Source organism: Maniola hyperantus, chromosome 22 (genome assembly GCF_902806685.2).
Source record: "Maniola hyperantus chromosome 22, iAphHyp1.2, whole genome shotgun sequence".
Classification (NCBI taxonomy): Eukaryota; Metazoa; Arthropoda; class Insecta; order Lepidoptera; family Nymphalidae; genus Maniola; species Maniola hyperantus.
The window spans coordinates 8,824,169-8,844,198 of NC_048557.2; the positions used below are offsets into that span (position 1 = coordinate 8,824,169).

Genomic DNA, 20,030 nt, shown 5'->3' on the forward strand with positions numbered 1-20,030 from the left:
AGACTTTTATTAGTAAACGCCTTTATTAAATTAATTATGATATTAATTTATAATGCTAAAGAAAATAAATCGTAAGCGTAATTTCGCAATATTATATCTGTCTAAAGGTCAAGTGAAGTATGGAAGAAGTCTTTTTGAAATAATTCCACCTACTCTTTCACTACTTCATGAATATAGTAGGTTATTAACCGACTTCATTTTTCTTCTATTGTTCTATGAATAAATTGAATATATTACAAATAAAACTTTGTATCTGCTAAACTAATAAACCGACTTACTTATTGAAATAGATTGGTTTCTACAAACGATTAGATTGATATAAGATATTTTGAATCCAGCGGACCCACCTAGTCCCACTAGTCGGAGGTCCTCCAACGCTACACTTTCCAGTTCGAGGTCGCCATTCTAGCACCTTGGGACCTCAACGTCTGTTGGTTTTTCGAACGATGTGCCCTGGCCATTGCCACTTCAGCTTCGCGACCCGTTGAGCTAAGTCGGTTACTCTAGTTCTCCTACGGATCTCCTCATTTCTGATTTGATCATGCAGAGAAACTCCAAGCATAGCTCTCTCCATCGCCCGCTGAGTGATTGAGCTTTCTTATGAGGCCCATACTAAGTAATTAGCGATCATGTCTCGGATCCATATGGGTGCGGGTGCAAGACCGTAGTGTGTGGAAGTCCCTAAAAGAGACCTTTATCCAGCAGTGGACGTCTATCGATTGATAATGATGATGATGACGATACTAAGAATAACTACTAATTAGCCGAATATTTAACGCTAGTACACGCTTAATCTTCTCTTTTCTAAATAGCATAATGCGTATGCCGCCAAGTTTTTTTACTGTTTCTTCTCCGTAGGAAAGTCATCTAAAGGATACATACCTACTTGTAAAAGTTATTTTGAATAAGAAATATTTCTATTCTATTCTATTGTACAAATTCTTTTAACGTTAGTTTGCCACTTTATAGTTCCCATGATCATAGGCATTATATTGCCTGGTCAATTGGCCATAGATATGGCCATAGTCTACCACGCTGGCCTTATGCGGATTGGTAGACCATAGTTCCTATAATCAACGTAATTAAATAATTAACATAATATATGGCTCAATGGGTTTGGGAATCTGAGATTTTGCACGTAGGCTTCCTCTATATATAACCAAAATTACTGAGAATAGATTTTCGGAAATCCCACCCAAGTGAAGCCCTAGCCGGGTAAACAGTAAAACTAAAATACATGCCTATATTATTTTTTATCGCCATCATCATGATACACCCACCTCGTGCCCACTACTGAGCATGGGCCAAAGTCCGCCACGCTGGCCTAGTGCAAATTGGCGAACTTCACAGTTCAGACACGTTTGATAACATTTAGCATAACTCTCAGGCAAACATGTTCCTCATGATGTTTTCCTTCACAGTTGGAGCAAGTGATATTTAAACGCACATAACTCCGAAAAGTTAGAGGTGCATCCCAGGAATCGAATCCCCAGCCTCCCGAGTAGAAGACCGACGTTTTAATCACTAGGCTATCACCGCCCTCTATTATTTTTTGTACATAAAATAAATAAGAGTTTATTTTGTATAATAATGTGACATTATTATTATTGTTACCACCCTACCGGCAAAGCCGTGCCGCCAAGCGATTTAGCGTTCCGGTACGATGCCGTGTAGAAACCAAAGGGGTACGGGTTTAATAAAAACTGCCATATCCCTTCCAGGTTAGCCCGCTATCATCTTAGACTGCATCATCACTTACCATCAGGTGAGATTGCAGTCAAGGGCTAACTTGTATCTGAATAAAAAAAAAATATTTTCACTGATAATATTTATATAACTAATGAATTAAATTTGAAACTGTGGTTTTTGATATGAAAGATTTAACCGCATATCCAATTTTATGAAACAAAACAATAACACTTAATTTATAAATGGTTTATTTATTTTTGGATATATCGTTTCATTAAGGGAACCATCCGCAGGCTGCATATATTGTACTAGCTTATGCTCGCGACTATATCCGCGTGGTCTACACAAATTTCAGACCCCTATTTTACCCCCTGAGGTGTTGAATTTTCCAAAATCCTTTCTTAGCGGACATCTGCGTCATAATAGCTATATACATTATACATGGCAAATTTCAGCCCGATCCGTCCAGTAGTTTGAGCTGTGCGTTGATCTAAGATCAGTCAGTCAGTCAGTCAGTCCGTGAGTCAGTCAGTCCGTGAGTCAGCCAGTCCGTGAGTCAGCCAGTCAGTCAGTCAGTCAACTTTTCCTTAGGTAATAGTTTTAATATAAATGTCTTTATTTTCCTAAACCGAGACAACATATTATAATCGGATGATATTCGCGGGTAATTTTTATTTTGAGTACCTAATTTGATATTATTATTTTTATAATACCACATGTAGCTTTAAACTTTCAATATTTTTAATCTAAGATATTCATTATATTTACTGTAATTTTCCAAATATGTAGTTTATTTTCAAGCTGGCAGACGTACAGACGGACAAACAGACTAACAGCGTAGACTTAGTAATAGATACCAGTTACCCCTCGAGTACGGATTACTGAAGCCTAAAAACTAATACCTCACATGTTTTACACATAAAATAAAACAGCTTATACATTATGTATTTTTTACATTTGTTATAGAAATAGCACTTTTTATGCGAACGAAAGCCTAATAAAAGTAGTACTATTCATAATACTATTCAATAATATTATGTGACCACTGATTCGTAGGTGAAATGTCAGAAGTGGCCTATTAAAATTGTTGTACTGTAGTCGTAAATAAATGAAGCCTTATTTATTGTGACCTAATGAACAGTTATAATTGCGGGCTCCAATGCTCAATTAAAACAAATAAATAACTCGAAACTACGGTCGCAAATTACAGTTTGTTACACAAAACTATCACTATTCCTCTATTTTTCACCATAAATCGTAGAGATCATATTGTAACGGTACACCGACCCACGCCACATGACGTCACACCATGAACACCACATAAAAGCCTCAGTCCTCCGTTGGAGCCTTCAAAAACGTTGTGTGCTTTGACCGTTAAAGACTGCGCAAGTGTTAGACGGGTACGTACGATGAAACTTTTTTAAAATTATGAACGATAACGGAATAAAAGCTTTTAAATCAATAATTAAAAATATTACAATAATTAATTTATGTGATTTATGAAACTTTTTTATGAGCTGTGAATTGTTATGAAATTAAAGCGCTGTTAAGCAGTTTTATTAAACTAAGAACAGGTGCAACGAGCGTTACTACAAATTAAAATTTTATTTATAGGTATGTACTTTAAAAATAGTATAAAATTGAAGCTACAAATAATTTGGGAAAAAAGCGTTAATTTGGGAAAACTTTGAGAAAGTTCAAAATTTAATTTATTTTTTTTATTTTATGATTAATTAGATGTTGCTCGCGACTTTGTCTGCGGGATAAACATCCCGTAGGAATGCTCTTATTAATGCTCTTAATTTTTCGGGATTAAAAGGAGCCAAGTCCTTCTCCGGAATAAACTGTACCAAATTTCGTCAAAACAAGTTAAGTGAATGAGCCGTGAAAAGGTTAGACAAACAAAAAAATACACTTTCGCATTTATTATGTTAGAACGAATAGAGTAGAATGCAACTTCTACGTGTGTATAAGTTACTGTTTTGGATTTTTTTTTTGAAATATATTTTCAAGTTTAGTTTCATATTTAATATCAAAAATTTGTGGCGATTAATTTAACTTTTATTGATATGTAATAATTTAAGTTTATATACAATGTCAGTGTCAGGTTTTTTCACCATTTTTTTTCGTTCTTATGTCCGCTCGTAACTACTCAACGGCTCAACCGATTTTGATAAATAGTACGTCATTAGAATTGTCTTGATGGCGCGACTCTTTGAGAACATACAAATCCTTAAAAATCAAAATGGCGGATTTTATGCGCTTTTATGTGCTGGCTGAAAAAGATACAGTGCAAACGACAGTCCGGATTTTTTTTCATTTATTTTTATAAGTGTATTAACCTTCAGATTTATGACTAATATGATAATATATTATCTAGAACAACGTTGGCGTCAAAACAACTACCTACCCAATTTAGTTTTCACATAACAACCTAAATATCCTGGCGATAAGCCAATTGTGAAAATCATAATATACTTAACTAACTCTGTTTTCAACATATCACTAACTTAGGTACTGACGTAGCTCTAAATACTTGATTTCTGTAAATTAATTTTTTTTACCAATAAACCAAAACCAATGTAAATTTGTGTAGTCCACGCGGACGAAGAAAAGAGCAACCGCCAAGTTTCTGGCCAGTTTTTCGGTAGGGAAGGCATTCCGGAGCAGTGGCACTGGTAGACGCATTTGACGATTCAAAAGTAAAAGTTTACTGGATAAAAATATTCCTATTCTATACTACTCTATTCTCAATAAACTGACTGACCGAAATCTGAAACAACAAAAGCACACTCAACTCAATTATTACGAGATCAAGCTGATGCTCGAGACTTCGTCTGCTTGAATATAGGTTTTTAAACATCCCGTAGGATAAACTAATGATTTTAAGCTTATTTCGTACCCGTTTTATACATTAAAATATCCCATGGGATCTCTGATTTTCCGAGATGAAAATAGCCTATGCCACTCTCCAGGTCTTTACAAGTATCCATGCAAAACATCACGTCAAATCTTCATTGCAGTGTAATTGAAGGAAGGAAATAACAGACCAACAAACAAAAACTTTTGCATCTATGTATGTAGTGATTTTGTTACGTTTCCAGTACCTATTGATATAACCTCACTAATAAAATAATTTATAGGTGCTCTTATATTAGTTAAATGACAAATAAAAAAATAGTCTATTGAAATGAATCAGATTCAAGCACAAGAATTTGAATTTCAACGAACTGTGCTTATACCATAGGCACACCATAGTTTTTATTCAAACCTCTTGAAAATAAAATGCAAATTACACTGGGGGAAAGTCTTTAATTAAGTAAAGCGTACCGGCTGGTACAATTGAAATAAAAATAGCTACATTACTTTAAAAAGTCAGTAGGAACTAGGAAATGCTCAACTCAATGAATGATACTTTTGTTGCGCTAAGAATCAGCCAGATACAGCCAGTATTTTTTGCATCTTCTTACATAGTTATAAATGATATGAAATTTATAATTTATTTATTGAAGCTAGTTTATTTAAATTGATATTAAGAGTAAAATAAAGTCGATTTTAATCAGCTGATTAACATCAAGTTTCACATTTACAATTAAATATCACTGTAATTTTCCGTAGACTTTGTACGGAAAATTGCAGCATGCTACCGGTGATGTAAAACTAATGTAGACTACGCAAATTACATTGAAATCTACATTTTAAGTGAGTCACGTAAAATTCAAAGGTAAAGTCTGTTTACATAAGATTTCCTATTTTTTATCATAATGAAATATTAGTTAGTATGTTAATAAGTTATTTTAGTGTTAAAACTATTTAAAAAAAGGTTTTCCTAAGTTTTAAACACCATGAAAAGAACTCTAGGTCCGAATTTCCAATATATCTTTATCTCTGCATTGTATTCCTATCATTGCTGATTGTTGTGACCTCCTCCCAATATTCCATAATGGCCGCAGTTTTAGGATAACAATACAGTGGGTTCCCATGCCCTCCCGTATGAGTTTTAATCTAGTAAAAGCGTTGATAGCTATTCTATTAAGACCATTGATGTAGGAGGAATCTACCCTATAAGATGTTGGCCTCATGGTTCCGGAGTTTCACCGTAAACTTTCGGAGCTATTTTCATTTTTAAGCAATCAAATGCTAGTTTTAACGGTGAAGGAAAGCGTCATGAGGAAGTCCGCATGCCTGAGTGTTCTCCATAATGTTTTCAAAGGTGTGTAGAGTCTGCCAATGTATACCTACTTGGCCAGCGTGGTGGACGATGGTTTAATATACACTTCTCATTTTGAGTGGAGACCCGTAGTGGTAGCTGGTAATAGGTTAATGACGATGCATCTATTAAACAAGTACTTCAATAATGAAAAGTGTTTGAAAGGATTAAATTTCACATTAATTAGAGATGACAGTTAACTATGAATGGAGGACATAACATTTACCTTTTCTTCTTTGTCTCAGACTTAAAGGGTTAATCTCATTATTTGGGGTCTGATCTCCTTGTTTTAAGGAGCTACAGGGTGATCTATTTAATGCTGTCAAAGGAAGTTTGGTGTGGTTTCTTTAATGAGATCCTAGAGTGTAGGTTTTTGACAATAAAACTATCTTTTGGATTTTTATTGTTAGTCTTCTTGGACCTTGTTCTGAATGCTTTATACTAAGTAATAAGTAGATAGAAATTATGGTGAAAAAATGCACAGTTCCTATAGGTCATGAAGTCCTAGACAACTTGCTCATAAAATATTATAATCTATAATATGTTGATTTTCTTGAGATTTCCACAAACCAAGATAAAATAATACCTACGGTTTTGATCATTTCAATATGTTCATATTTTTATAATTTGTATTATGGTTTATTTTTTGTCAGTGTTTTTTCTCTCCCCACAAATCCCCTTCTAATACTACTACGTAGGTATATATTACAATATTACAGGGTCCTTAAATATTTCCTGCAGTAGGTATAGGTTAACATCATAATTAAAAGTAAAAACAAATGCTTTATATTAATTGATGCCAAATTAAACGATCTCATGCTTACTATACACGGTGAAATTTTAGTGGTTGTCTTCCCGCGGCAGAATCATTTGCCTTCAGTAGTACTATCGAAATTTTGAGTTAAACTTAAAAAATAAAAATGTTTTTGTTTTGAAATAATTAAAAAAAAATCGACAACTCGAAAGTGTGAGAAACAATAGTAACTCCCTAGACGTAACGTGAATAGTAGGTAGGTACATCCACTCGAGCCGCGCTGCCAATAAAGTGAAAAGTTTGGAGCAAAATAAGCTCTCGCGCGTAGTGATACGGCATGAACTAGCCTGCACGCACGCGGTATCACTATTGGTTCGAGGTCTCATTCGATTTTTGTTTTTCTCGATTGTAAATTTCACATTTTTGACTCTAATATTTTTTTATATTTATAAATCGATTGTAATACCACGACAAAATCATTTCGCTTCGGGAAAACAACCATTAAATTTTCAGCGTGTATAATAAATAATAATTATATCTTTTTATTTCCACCAACATTCTACTCACTGACTTCTTAACCTTATAAATTAATCAAGCAATAAGTTTTGACCTTTCAAAGATACCAAGAAATTATTCTATTGTCCATTAACATGAAACCAAAAAGCTCTTAAATTCACGAGAAATAAAGAGAAATTATTATTAATTAATTAGCAGACCCCAACGCCTTTTGTATTAAACACAAGTTAATTATAATCGTAGACTAAGAAAACGGCATTTCGATCTTAACAAATACTTATCCCAATTATCTCCAAACAATATTTCAACAATAAGAACACTTTCGTGAATCTTTCTCCACTACAGTATATTATAAGCCATGATAGCTTAGTGGTTAAGACGTCCGCCTCCTAGGAGGTCAGTGGTTCGATCCCGGGCACCTCTAACTCTAAATTTCGGAGTGCGTTATTTGTTAAAAATATCACTTGCTTTAACGGTGTAGGAAATAGGAAAACAATGTGAGGAACCTGCAGATGCCTGAAAGTTCTCCATAACATTCTCAAAATTATGTGAAGTCTGCCAATCCACACTTGGCCAGCATGGTAGACTCTGGCCAAACCTTTCTCATTCTGTGAGGAGACCCGTGTCCAGAGTGCCCTAGCACAACTTTGAAGATTCGATTTAACGAAAAGACTCCGTAAGATTCTTGTGATTAAACAAATCCTCATTTTTTCTTTCGAACAACTCAGGGTGGGTATATCTAGGGAAATTAATAGAATATTCCCTAAGCCTAAGTGATATATTTATAAATGTTTGTTGTCATGAACCTGTATTATAGGGGCAATAACTTCGTAAATTTTAGACAGTGTTTTGTCAAGTTTTATCAACTTTTCAGGAATCCCAATAGGTACATCTACCCCAAGATTTTTGACTCTTGACTCCACCTACCAAAATGTACCAGTTCAAATCAAATCAATCAAAAGTTGATTGGACCTACCTGTTCAATCAACTTTTTGACGACTATTTCTGGCGCATTGTCGCCTAATACCTAAGTGGGAGCATTTCCTGGTTCATAATTAATATTCTATTTCTAGGCTCACATAATTATTATCAAATAGCCCCCTCATTCTGTTTAAATTTAGTCAACCTCGGCAAAGATCAATGGTTTCCGACTGATTTCCTCATTTAATCAATGAGCTGAACTTTTCAAAAACATCCATTAAATTCAAAATCAAATTATAACTTTTTATTCAAGGTGGGTAGGTATACCTACACTACACATTAAGAATATTTACTTATGGTTAAATTTAATAACAACAATGAGGTATTAATGGTGATAACTCTACGCTAACTCAAAACTAAAGCTACTAGAATATTATTTCAATCAACTGAAAATTTTACTTCTATATTTAACTAGCTTGTGCTCGCGGTTTTGTCTAGACAAATTTCAAATCCCTATTTCACCCCCTTAGGAGTTGAATTTGCAAAACTCCTTTCTTAGCGGATGCCTACATAATAACTATCTGCATGCCAAATATCAGGCCTGATCCGTCCAATAGTTTGAGCTGTGCGTTGATAGATCAGTCAGTCAGTCAGTCACTTTTTCCTTATATAATATATTTAGGTTTTGTACCTATTTAGTATGTTTAAGACAAAAATATGTATTTACATGCCACCTTGGCGTGTGTTCACACATGTTTGTATACCTGTATCAGCAAATAAATATAATTGAATTGAATTGAATTGAATTGAATGTATTCTATTAATGGAATGTCTGAGATAGTGTTCACAAAACACCTCTGTCTGATTCTAATTCTGATCTAGTATGATAAGTCGATTCCCATGTGGTCGTACACACTCCAGTTGCAATCACACATTCAGTAACCTCTTACGTCAGATCTAAGCCGAATTGGAACTAACCGCAGTGATCTATCTACACAGTACACACATTCTAAATCACACTTCATTGTTTGATTTCTACGATGTCTGACTGGTGATCAGAATAGCGCTCATGAGCACAAACTATGGAACGCACAACAGACGGAAACGTTAAGTGCGGAAACCAGCCCTGAGTGAAGAAGAAGAAGAAGAGCACAAACTACTTTGATATCATTTTGAGTAACGCTATTAATTATCATGATAATTATCAACCGATAGACGTCCATTACTGGACTGTCCAGTAATGGACGTCTATCGGTGGTCTTGCGCCGTTTGTACGGTACGCCTAGTAACTTAAACTTAATTTCAAGAGTCAAAATTAATTTGTTCAATAATTAGAATAATCTCTTAAAAATAAAAATATGCATCTTGAACTCTTTAATAATATAGTCAGCAACATAAAAGCCTAAGTTAGAGCCCCGTATTATTTTAGAAAGCTATAGAATAGAATAGAATGTTTTTTTATTCATGTAAACTTTTTACAAGTGCTTATGAATAGTCAGGTAGTTTTAATTTACCACTGGTTCGGAATGCCGTTCCTACCGAGAAGAACCAGCAAGAAACTCGGCGGTTGCTCTTTTCAATTTTTTAATTTACTATGTTATTATACCGTACTATACAAGCCATTGCAGCCCCGTGCATTGCTGGAGCGAGTCAAATCCAAGCTTTTTTATCGTTTACATTATTTACTGTTCACAAAATACGCATAAGTTATTCTTCTTCTCTTCATACAATAATAGTATTAACATAAAGGTTTCAGCTGATAACAGTTAAATGAGGAGATATCACTTGATCCCATCGCGGCTTTGAATCAGGATTTAAATGACATAATATTATAACTGAATACATTTTGCTATCACAAAGGATGTCACAAAGCATTGTACTCCAGCGGATGCTTCCGATGTCTGTCAGAAATAGCTATTTCTAATGTTATTCTAGACTACGACGTGACCTGTTGCTTGGGGTTGCTCTACGCTTTGTGGTAAAATAAAGCACAGTAGGTTATTAAGCGTCTATAGATATTCCAACAAGCCGACTTTTAACTTAGATATCTGTTTAGTCTAGACGTGACCTTGCTTGCGGTTGCTCTACGCTTTGTTTTCCTAAAGCACAGTAGGTTGTTAAGCGTCTATAGATATTCCAACAAGCCGACTTTTAACTTAGATATCTGTTTAGTCTAGACGTGACCTTGCTTGCGGTTGCTCTACGCTTTGTTTTCCTAAAGCACAGTAGGTTGTTAAGCGTCTATAGATATTCCAACAAGCCGACTTTTAACTTAGATATCTGTTAAGTCTAAACGCGACCCTGTTGCGATGCTCTAGGCTTTGTTATAATAAAACACAGTGAGTTGTAAAGCTTCTACAGATATGCCAACAAGTCGACTTCTAATCATTCATGAAAATTGAAGTACAAATTCTTCCCATTTTAATTGTTGCAACAATGCATTGTACCGAATAATAAGTGCGTGTTGGCCAATTCTAGGCACACTGATCACAAAGAAAAAATCAGCTCCTGTTTCAATTCTAGTTGAAAGCCGGTCTGTTTATAAAAGTTATATTGTAGTAATCCGATGCGTTATCCGGCCCCACATCTACTCTTATTATTTGTTAGTTGACATGTTTACGTATTTGCCTACGTGAAGTGATAGTTATTTTAACGATTCTTTAAAATAACTATCACGTAGGCAACGTATTTGTACTTACGTTTCATAATCATCAACCCATCGCCAACCCACTACTGAGTCATCATCATCATCATCATGATCAACCCATCGCCGGCTCACTACTGAGTACGGGTAGGTATTTTATTTTATTCAGATACAAGTTAGCCCTTGACTGCTATCTCATCTGGTGGTAAGTGATGATGCAGTCTAAGATGGAAGGGGTATGGCAGTTTTTATAAAACCCACGCCCCTTTGGTTTTTACGCGGTCTCGTACCGGAACGTTAAATCTAAATATATAAAAGAAAAAGGTGACTGACTGACTGACTGACTGACTGATCTATCAACGCACAGCCCAAAATAATGGACGGATCGGTAATCTCTGTTTAGAGATAAGCATTTAACATGTAACTTAATTTATTATTACTTTGTAACTACAATTTTGGTACATGAATAATAAAAATAAAATAAATAAAATAAAGCTACATTCTTCCTGAGGGCCAAAGGCTAGGTATATTTTATTTTCAAGCATCCGTGCGAAGCCGAGGCGGATCTCTAGTTCTACTAATATTACAAATGTGAAAGTGTGGATGTTTGTTACTCAATCACGCAAAAACGGCTGAACGGATTTGGATGAAATTTGGAATGGAGATAGATTATACCCTGGTTTAACACAAAGGCTACTTTTTATTCCGGAAAATTAAAGAGTTCCCGCGGGATTTTGAAAAATGTAAATCCACGCGGACGATGTCGCAGGCATCAGCTAGTTTTAAATTTAACAATACCTACTTTAAGCTAAAGTCAGAAAAACAGGTTTATTAATTTAACTAATTTTATAAGTTATTAAAATGTTCCCTCAATTAAAGCTTACACGTGGATATAGATCACGACGCGTAGAGGCTTATCGGGAGTTTTAATCTTTATAATAACCTAACTGCAATATTAACTTGATTAGGGCACAATTGCTATTGCAACCACATAATCAACATCAAAATAGCGACCTAAACACTAAAAGTATTTAATAGTCGTCGAGTCTCGAGTCGGAATGAGACTGGCCTAAAAACCTTCAAACACCGGTATTTATACAAATCGATTCAAGATGGCTCCCCCGCCACAGATCGCGTGACATCGGATGAGTCAAATATGTCTAATTCATAAAACTAACTTTAATAAGCTAACACTACTTACACATACTTATAACAAAAACAAAGCTTAAAAAACGCGCCGAATTGAGAACCACCTCCTTTTTGGAAGTCAGTTAAAAAGAAAAACCATCAATGTTCCTATGTTCAATGTTTTAAATCTAATTCATTTTGCTCAATGGGCATGTTTACCCTTCTTTGAATAAGTACATTGCAATTAAGCCCAAGTTAAGAACACATCAAAGTGTAGGTATTTCGTATAATCCGAGCTTTATAGGAGTATTTTGCTGACGATTTATATGTTTTTGTATTCTTAAATTACTTATGGACATGAAGGTTTTTAGCAACATTTTACGGGTAACTTCTGCAAAATTTATCTTCATCATCATCATTGTCAACCGATAGACGTCTAGCTACTACTGGACATAGGTCTCTTGTAGGGACTTCCACACTTCACGGTCTCGCGCCTCCTGAATCCAGCGACTCCCTGCGACTAGTTCTGTCTGTCTGTCCACCCAGTGGCGTGCACAGGGTTTGAAGCCAGGGTAGGCATTAGTTAGGTAGGAACCTGTTTACTGGCAGGTCATCATGAAAAATATGCATTGAGCTGTTACAACTGGGTAAGCAGTGCATTTATGCCTCTATGACCTGCACGCCACTGTGTCCACCTAGTGGGAAGTCTTCCAATGCTGCGCTTTCTGGTGCGAGGTCGCCATTCGAGCACCTTGGGACCCTAACATCTGTCGGTTTTTCGAACTATATGCCCTGTCCATTACCACTTCAGCTATGTCGGTTATCTACTCTGGTTTTTCTGATTTGACCACGTAGATAAACTCTATAAGCATAGTTCTCTCCGTCACCCGCTGAGTAACTCTGACAAAATTCATGTCAGCTATTTTTTTTTAATTAATTTGTGTGAAGCGCGCTACGAATAAACTCGTCTTAAAACGAGGCTATAGTACGCAACAGGTCGAGATGGCTATCGGGGTGGGAACGCCCCACACACCCGCATTACCCTCTGTGCCCCCGCGCTAACCGTGCGGGCGAGCACGGGTGACATGTGGGTGTGCGGGGCGTTTACCCGCCTCATATTGAATCTAGGTATATTTTGTTGCATTCAATATAACAATTAGGTCATGCGATACAATAATATCCTGTACCCGTAGTACAAGATTTTACGTCTCCCCAAACCAAACCAAATTCGAGAGTCGAAATACTTCCGCGTTACAGTAAACTGGATCTTAAAAGCCTTGTTTTAACGCTCAAGTTTATCTACACTTCTACAGCCAGCGCTTCAAGCGGAAACATTGCGAAATTAAAATCAGTGGCATTGAATATTTGACTTCAAGTCAAGGCTGTTTAGGTCCATTTTACTGTAACGCGGAAGTATTTCGACTCTCGAATTTGGTTTCGTTTGGTGAGACGTAAAATCTTGTACTACGGGTACTGTACATTCTGCTTTATTCCGTTTCCGTTTCCGTTTGTTTTATCGTAAAATTATAGCCTTTAAGTCGTAAATTTACGATTTTATAGTACCTAGGTACCTAGTTGACTCGTCAGAGAAAGTTTTTAGAATCAATTTCAATTTTATGAATATGAAAACTAGAGCAATAATATTATATTACTAGCTGATGCCCACGACTTCGTACCCGTGGATTTAGGTTTTTAAAATCCCGCGGGAACTCTTTGATGTTCCGGGATAAAAAGTAGCACAGCTCAAACTACTGGACAGATCGGGCTGAAATTTGGCATGCAGATAGCTATCATGACGTAGGCATCCGCTAAGAAAGGATTTTTGAAAATTCAATCCCTAAGGGGGTGAAATAGGGGGTTGAAATTTGTGTAGTCCATGCGGACGAAGTCGCGAGCATAAGCTAGTATTAGATAAGATAGATAAGTGTAAATTACAAACTTTCGCGATTCTAACTTCAAAACTGACAGACTTTCATGCAAACTTCAAACCACTATTTTACCCCTTTAGGGGTTGAATTTTGAAAAATCCTTTCTTAGCGGATGCCTACGTCATAATAGCTATCAGCACGCCAAATTTCAGTGCGATCCGTCCAGAAGTTTGAGCTGTGTGTTGATAGATCAGTCAGTCAGTCAGTCAGTCACTTTTTCCTTTTTATATATATAGATAACCTAGTTACATAATTCCAAAATCTACCCCCGACCTCCCGAATAGGAGGCGGACGTCTTTTTCGGTTTTCGATCACAAAGAAGAAATACGTATCTCAGGATTTTTGGAAATTCAACCCCCACGTCGATTTTCTAAATTCGAAGCGAAGCCGGGTCGCGTCAGCTAGTTTATAATATGGTTAACGAAATATAGATCGTCGACGCGTCGGCGCCACAGTGTCTGTGGTAGACGACCTTCTGTTGTTGAAGTTTATAGTTAGAGAGAACATTTTGGTTAGTTAAGCAATATGGAAGTTGATTCAATTGTTGGCCAAATTGTTATTACTGCTATCTACTCGTACACAACTTCTACAATGTTTTTTTTTAAATTCCATTATACAAGTTAGCCCTTGACTGCAATCTCAAGTGGTAGCAAAGGCAGATTATCCCTAAGGCAAACTAGCACGTGCCTAGGGGCGCGAGGACGCGCGCGATCATGTAGAGTTCCGTAACCTGGCTTACCCTATCCCTATAAGTCCCGCAAATTGCTAACGAGCGTGGCCGCCATTTTAGTGACGTCAGCACTAGACTGAAGTTTCGAGCTGATGGTATATTTTGGTGACCGAAACTGCCTCTTCTTTAACATAACAAAGACACTCGTCTACATAAAGAGTATAATCGCTAAGAACCAGCTATGCAATGAGACGATTCCTCGTTCTTTTGAAATTACTTAGTAAAAATTTTAAATCTTCTATATCTATATATATAAAAGGAAAAGGTGACTGACTGACTGACTGACTGAATGACTGACTGACTGACTGACTGATCTATCAACGCACAGCTCAAACTACTGGACGGATCGGGCTGAAATTTGGCATGCAGATAGCTATTATGACGTAGGCATCCGCTAAGAAAGGATTTTTGAAAATTCAACTCCTAAGGGGGTGAAATGGGGTTTTAAAATTTTGTAGTCCACGCGGACGAAGTCGCGAGCATAAGCTAGTATTATATAAAATTCAAAGTCCTGACTGACTGACTGACATATATATCAACGCACAGCCTAAACCGCTGGTCCTAAAGACATGAAATTTGGAGGGTCTATTCTATATAAAGAGTAGGTATTCATTAAGAAAGGATTTTTCGAAATTCTACCCCTAAGTGGGTTAAATGGGGGATGGAAGTTTGTATGAAAGTCGGTCATTTTTCAAGTTATTTGCATGAAAATTGGTATTTGGGTTTTCGGTCACAAATGAAGAAATACGTATTTCAGGATTTTTGGAAAATTTGCCCATTAGGGTGGTAAAATAGGGGATGAACGTTTGTATGGGAAAGTTTTAATTATTGATATTATAATTAACTTGGGAAAGTAGGTTTTTTCTTGAGGTTAGGTGTCAGCTAAGAAACGACTATGAGAAAATCTCCCCTAAAGGGGTGACATGGGGGTTGGAAGGTTATATGTGTTATTCGGTGCTGTTCAGAGTGCGCGTCCTGATGTTATAATGTTTGTTTCTGAAAAAAAATGTCATTTGTTTCCTGTAGGCCACGCGGGCGCGCGCAGAAGCTAGTAACTTTATAAGACATTGTTACCTGCGGAATTTCATGATTCAATCAATCAATCATTTATTTGTCAACCGTATAGGTCAAACGGGAAGTACTGTACCCATGTACCCCATAGGTTTTGATTTCCTTGACAGGTCTTGACGGACAGACAGACAAACAACGAAATGATCCTACAAGGGTACCTCTTTTCTCTGGAGGTACGAAACCCTAAGTAGGTGTCAAGTGTCTAAATCCAGGTAAACTTATCCAGGTACCCGAATACTTCCGAGGCTAACGACTTAGTTTAATCGCGTCATTATCGACGTCTATTATATAAACTTACCGACTACTAAATGAAGTTGCTCTTATTTGTGAACCGTTTAAAGTCGAGTTAGAACTTGACCGTCCGTCGGCGCCAAAGCGGCTGCCGAGGTGACCTTTTCGCTACTGCTTTACAATATTTAGGAAACATTTCGGTTAGCTCAGTTTTATGAAAACAAACATAGTCATCTTAAAACATCACTTCCCATAATATAATTTATATATTTTTTAAATTTTTCTGTCGTTTGTGCGGGCAACGGCTGAGCCAACTTTAGGCGAGATTTTACAGGCACATAAAAGACTAGGATTGAATACTAGGAGCCTAGTTTTTGTCGAATACATAATTTAAATAAATTTCCTCTTCCAGAATCTTCTAGCAGTCATGAGGAACAACAGAAGCATGATTGCGGTGGTCTTCTTCTGCGTCGTCGCCAGTGTTATACCCAACCCGGTGAGACGTTCTCCAGACCTAGAAGCGAGGCGTAGAAGTTCCATAGACAGAAGTATGATAAGGTACATTATCATGTGGATAAAACCTGCCTCGTTATGGTCTAGCACTTTCACCATCATCATTATCATCATCATCGTCATCTTCATCATCATCATCATCATCATCAACCGATAGACGTTTACTGCTGGAATAAGTCTCATGTATATGGACTTTATTAACACGCCACGACCTTGCGCCGCCTGAATCCAGCGACTCGCTTATTGTCGCCTGTCCAATTAAGGGGAGTTTGCCAACACTGCGAGGTCGCCATTCTTGCACCTTAGGACCCCAATGTCTATCGGTTTTTCTATGTGTCCTGCCCATTACTACTTTGTTAAGGTTTGTCGGTTACACCGATTCTCCTACAGATCTGCTCATTTATGATGTGATCACGTAGAGAAACTCCAAGCATAACTCTTTCCATCGCCCACTGAGTGACTCTGAGCTTTCTTATGACACCCATAGTTAGCGACCATGTCTTGGATCCTTATGTCATCACTGACAACATGTACTATTCGAAGATTTTGGTATACAAGCACTGAGGAATTTTGGACAAGCTCTTTAGTGGGTAGATTATTCGGCTGCACATTAAGAGATCCTGGGTGTGAGTGCTAGATCGGCGGGGTGATTACGTAAAACTTTGCAGTAGCGACAGCAACACGACAGCAGTAGCAATGAGTTCATTTGCTGTCTCTCTTCTGCTTTTTCTTATTTTGCTTTGTGGCTATTGCTGCCTCTCTCTAGCCGGACGTTTGACAGCAATGATCGCGAGATTTACGCCTGTCGCAAGCCTGTCGCGAGATACGTAATCACCCCGCGGGTCACTTATATCGGGTCGGTTCATCAGGTCGGTTCAGTTTTAACAAAATTAATTAATATCCTTTCAATCGTCCTTAGGTTCGGAAGATCCTATCCACCAGAGCCATCAGCAGCCGACCTCCGAGAGGTGGTCCAACGCCCAACACGCAAAGGCAACAGCTTCCTCCGCTTTGGAAGATCCCAACCCATGGCTTTCACTACCGACGACCTTATCGCCCTCCTACGAAGCTACGAAGATGAGTATGACAACCCTACATCCAAAAGAGTGTCAAATTTTGTAAGGTTGGGAAGAGATCCTAAATTCATCAGACTTGGAAGAGCTAGTGAGGATGAAAAGCTTGGTTATGAACAGAGTTCCGATTTAGTACTCAGTGGATACCCTCAAAGGAAACATAGAGCAAGAGATCACTTCATAAGACTTGGAAGAGATAGTGAGGAATTGAATAGTGACGAAGAAGTTTCAGAAGAGAGGAAGAAAAGGTCGACTGATTGTCATGATTGCTAAGTTTTAGAATCCAATTGGAAGCGATGTTCAAATGGTTTAGTGCCAAGGTTTTAGTGCCATATTTATTAAATTAGAAAGAAGGTTAGTTTAGCTCGTGGAGCATTTTAAAGTATTGTTCCTATTTATTTATTTATGTAGGTTTAATTACTTGTTCGGCATTATATTCAACGGTGGTATAGAGCCTTAACATGTTATACGTAGGGTTGGCATTGTTTTAAACATGTTTTTAATCCTGTTATGTTTTGGTTTTTTAACTGTTTTTTCCAACCCTGGTTATAAAAGCCACAAGTAGGCCTATGTTATTTTTTTTTTAATATTTGGGAAAGTTTGTTAATCGATATGCATAAATTGCGTTTGTTAGTATGAATGGTGAAGCGATATTACTTAAATTTGATCTCATATTAAGAGGAGTTTTTATGAGCGCGCTCCATACACAAGTAGTTTGGCTCTCATTTCAATTTTAAATAAAACTATGAAATTTTGTAATAATGTTCTAGAATATCTGTGGCTGTGGTTTGCCAGATTTCTTGGAAAATGTTTAGGTTTAAAGTTACATGAGCAGGTTATTATTCAAACTAAACTACATTTGTATGGATAGTGCTGGGAAGCGCGCTAGGGAAACTTCTCTTAAGGGATAATTTATGCTACGCCGTGCTTGATCCGAGCCATGCCACGGCTGGTAAACGGCTGAATGAGGCGCTGTATAATAATTAGTCTAAGTAAACAAAACCATACTTGACTGAAGACAAAGACTGTGCCCTGTCTTGGCACGGGCCCGGTTCATGTACATTCTAACATAAATCCACTTTAAGGTTGTTGTTTTTTAAAATAATATAATTTTATTTGTAATTGTTCGTCAATTAATTTAGACGCTGTTTTAGTTTGTTATCTAGGTATAATATTTTAATTGATCTAGGCATCTCTTTTGTTTTTAACGTTAATCTCAACTGTTAATTCGTTCTTCTTTCCTTCTTCTTTCGGATAGATAGATAGAGCTGTATTCCAAAGAGTAATTATTATAAATTAAATTTAAATAATGTTGTATCCATAAATATTTATATTATATACCTACGATAAATATTATGTAATAAATTATAAGACGTTTTTAAATAAATTTTTAATTAATAAAAAGTTGATGTTTCTTGATATCTATTTAAAACTAGAATTAAAGCAAAATACGCTTCGATGTTTAATACTGTAAGTATCACTTTTTCTTATATATTTTGTGTGTTCAAAATATTTAAATTTTTTAACTGAAATAATCGGAGAGTAAGACTTGAATTAAATTCTGGAATAAAAAATACTTAAATAAAATCAATTTTTCAAAATACTTGATGATTAATTACATCAAATTGCTTCTACTGTCAATTAGTTCGTCAATCTCGTTGAAATTTGAAATCATTTTCTAAAAAAAATCAAAACAAAGCTTAGAAACTAAGTAGGTATGTCATTTCCATAAAAAATTACAGATTTTTGAATACAGAAATTCAAATCTTCAATGTATTCGATTTTATATATAATATGTGTCCCGGCTTTCTCACGTGTTTAGTCGTTATTCTACGGACAACGGCACACGCAGCTCGCAGTCAAAACCGCGACGCGTGCGCGAACTGACTCCCTTGAAAAAGGACCCCGGATGGGTTCGAAACTAGTCGGGCTAACGTCGACTAAACACGTGAGTAAAGCCGGGACAGGTATTATATATAATGGAAATCACTCACGATAGTTTAAACGCTAAAGTATCCGATTTTGTAAGGCTGGGCTGCGAAATCGAATACATACAATTATTACACTTAACATATGTATTACGTATACCTGAAACAGTCATCATCATCATCATAACTAACCGATAGACGTCCACTGCTGCACATAGCTATCCTATAGGGACTTCCACACGCCATGGACTTCCGTCTGAATCCAGCGGCTGCCTGCAATTTCTTCCAACGCTGCGCTTTACGGTGTGAGGTCGCCATTCTAGCACTTTAGGACCCCAACGTCTATCGGGTTCTTTAACTATGTAGCTGAAACAGTAAAAGTAGATTTAAGTATAATACCTATTTATTAATAAAATTAACCAGTGTTAAAAATTGATGTCATAATATATTGAAATAATATATTGTTACAAAAATTAACGGCAATGGTGTATTTAAAATATTTTTTCCCAGTTATTTTTGGAAATAAACTCGTGTTACATCAATATTTTAAACTGTTTTTTCATTGTTATCTTCCAAACCATAACCCTGGAGCACTAGCTTTTCATTGTAGGTTCGAATCTTACCATATTTATTACATTTTAGGTGTTTTTCAGCATCATACTTCTAAATATATAAAATGAAAAGCTGACCTACT

General features: G+C 36.5%; 2 protein-coding genes across 3 annotated transcripts in view; both read left to right on the plus strand.

Annotated features, from left to right (window-relative positions):
* The window catches only part of LOC117992806 (ras association domain-containing protein 10-like), a 238,002-nt gene that overhangs the window by 124,137 nt on the left and 93,835 nt on the right, over positions 1 to 20,030 (plus strand). The window lies entirely within an intron of this gene.
* On the plus strand, positions 3,031 to 19,878 carry FMRFa (FMRFamide). The gene is made up of 3 exons (XM_034980507.2): positions 3,031 to 3,089; positions 16,235 to 16,380; positions 17,255 to 19,878. Exons 2-3 carry the CDS (start codon positions 16,250 to 16,252, stop codon positions 17,679 to 17,681), a joined length of 558 nt encoding a protein of 185 aa, XP_034836398.1. The 5' UTR covers positions 3,031 to 3,089; positions 16,235 to 16,249; the 3' UTR covers positions 17,682 to 19,878.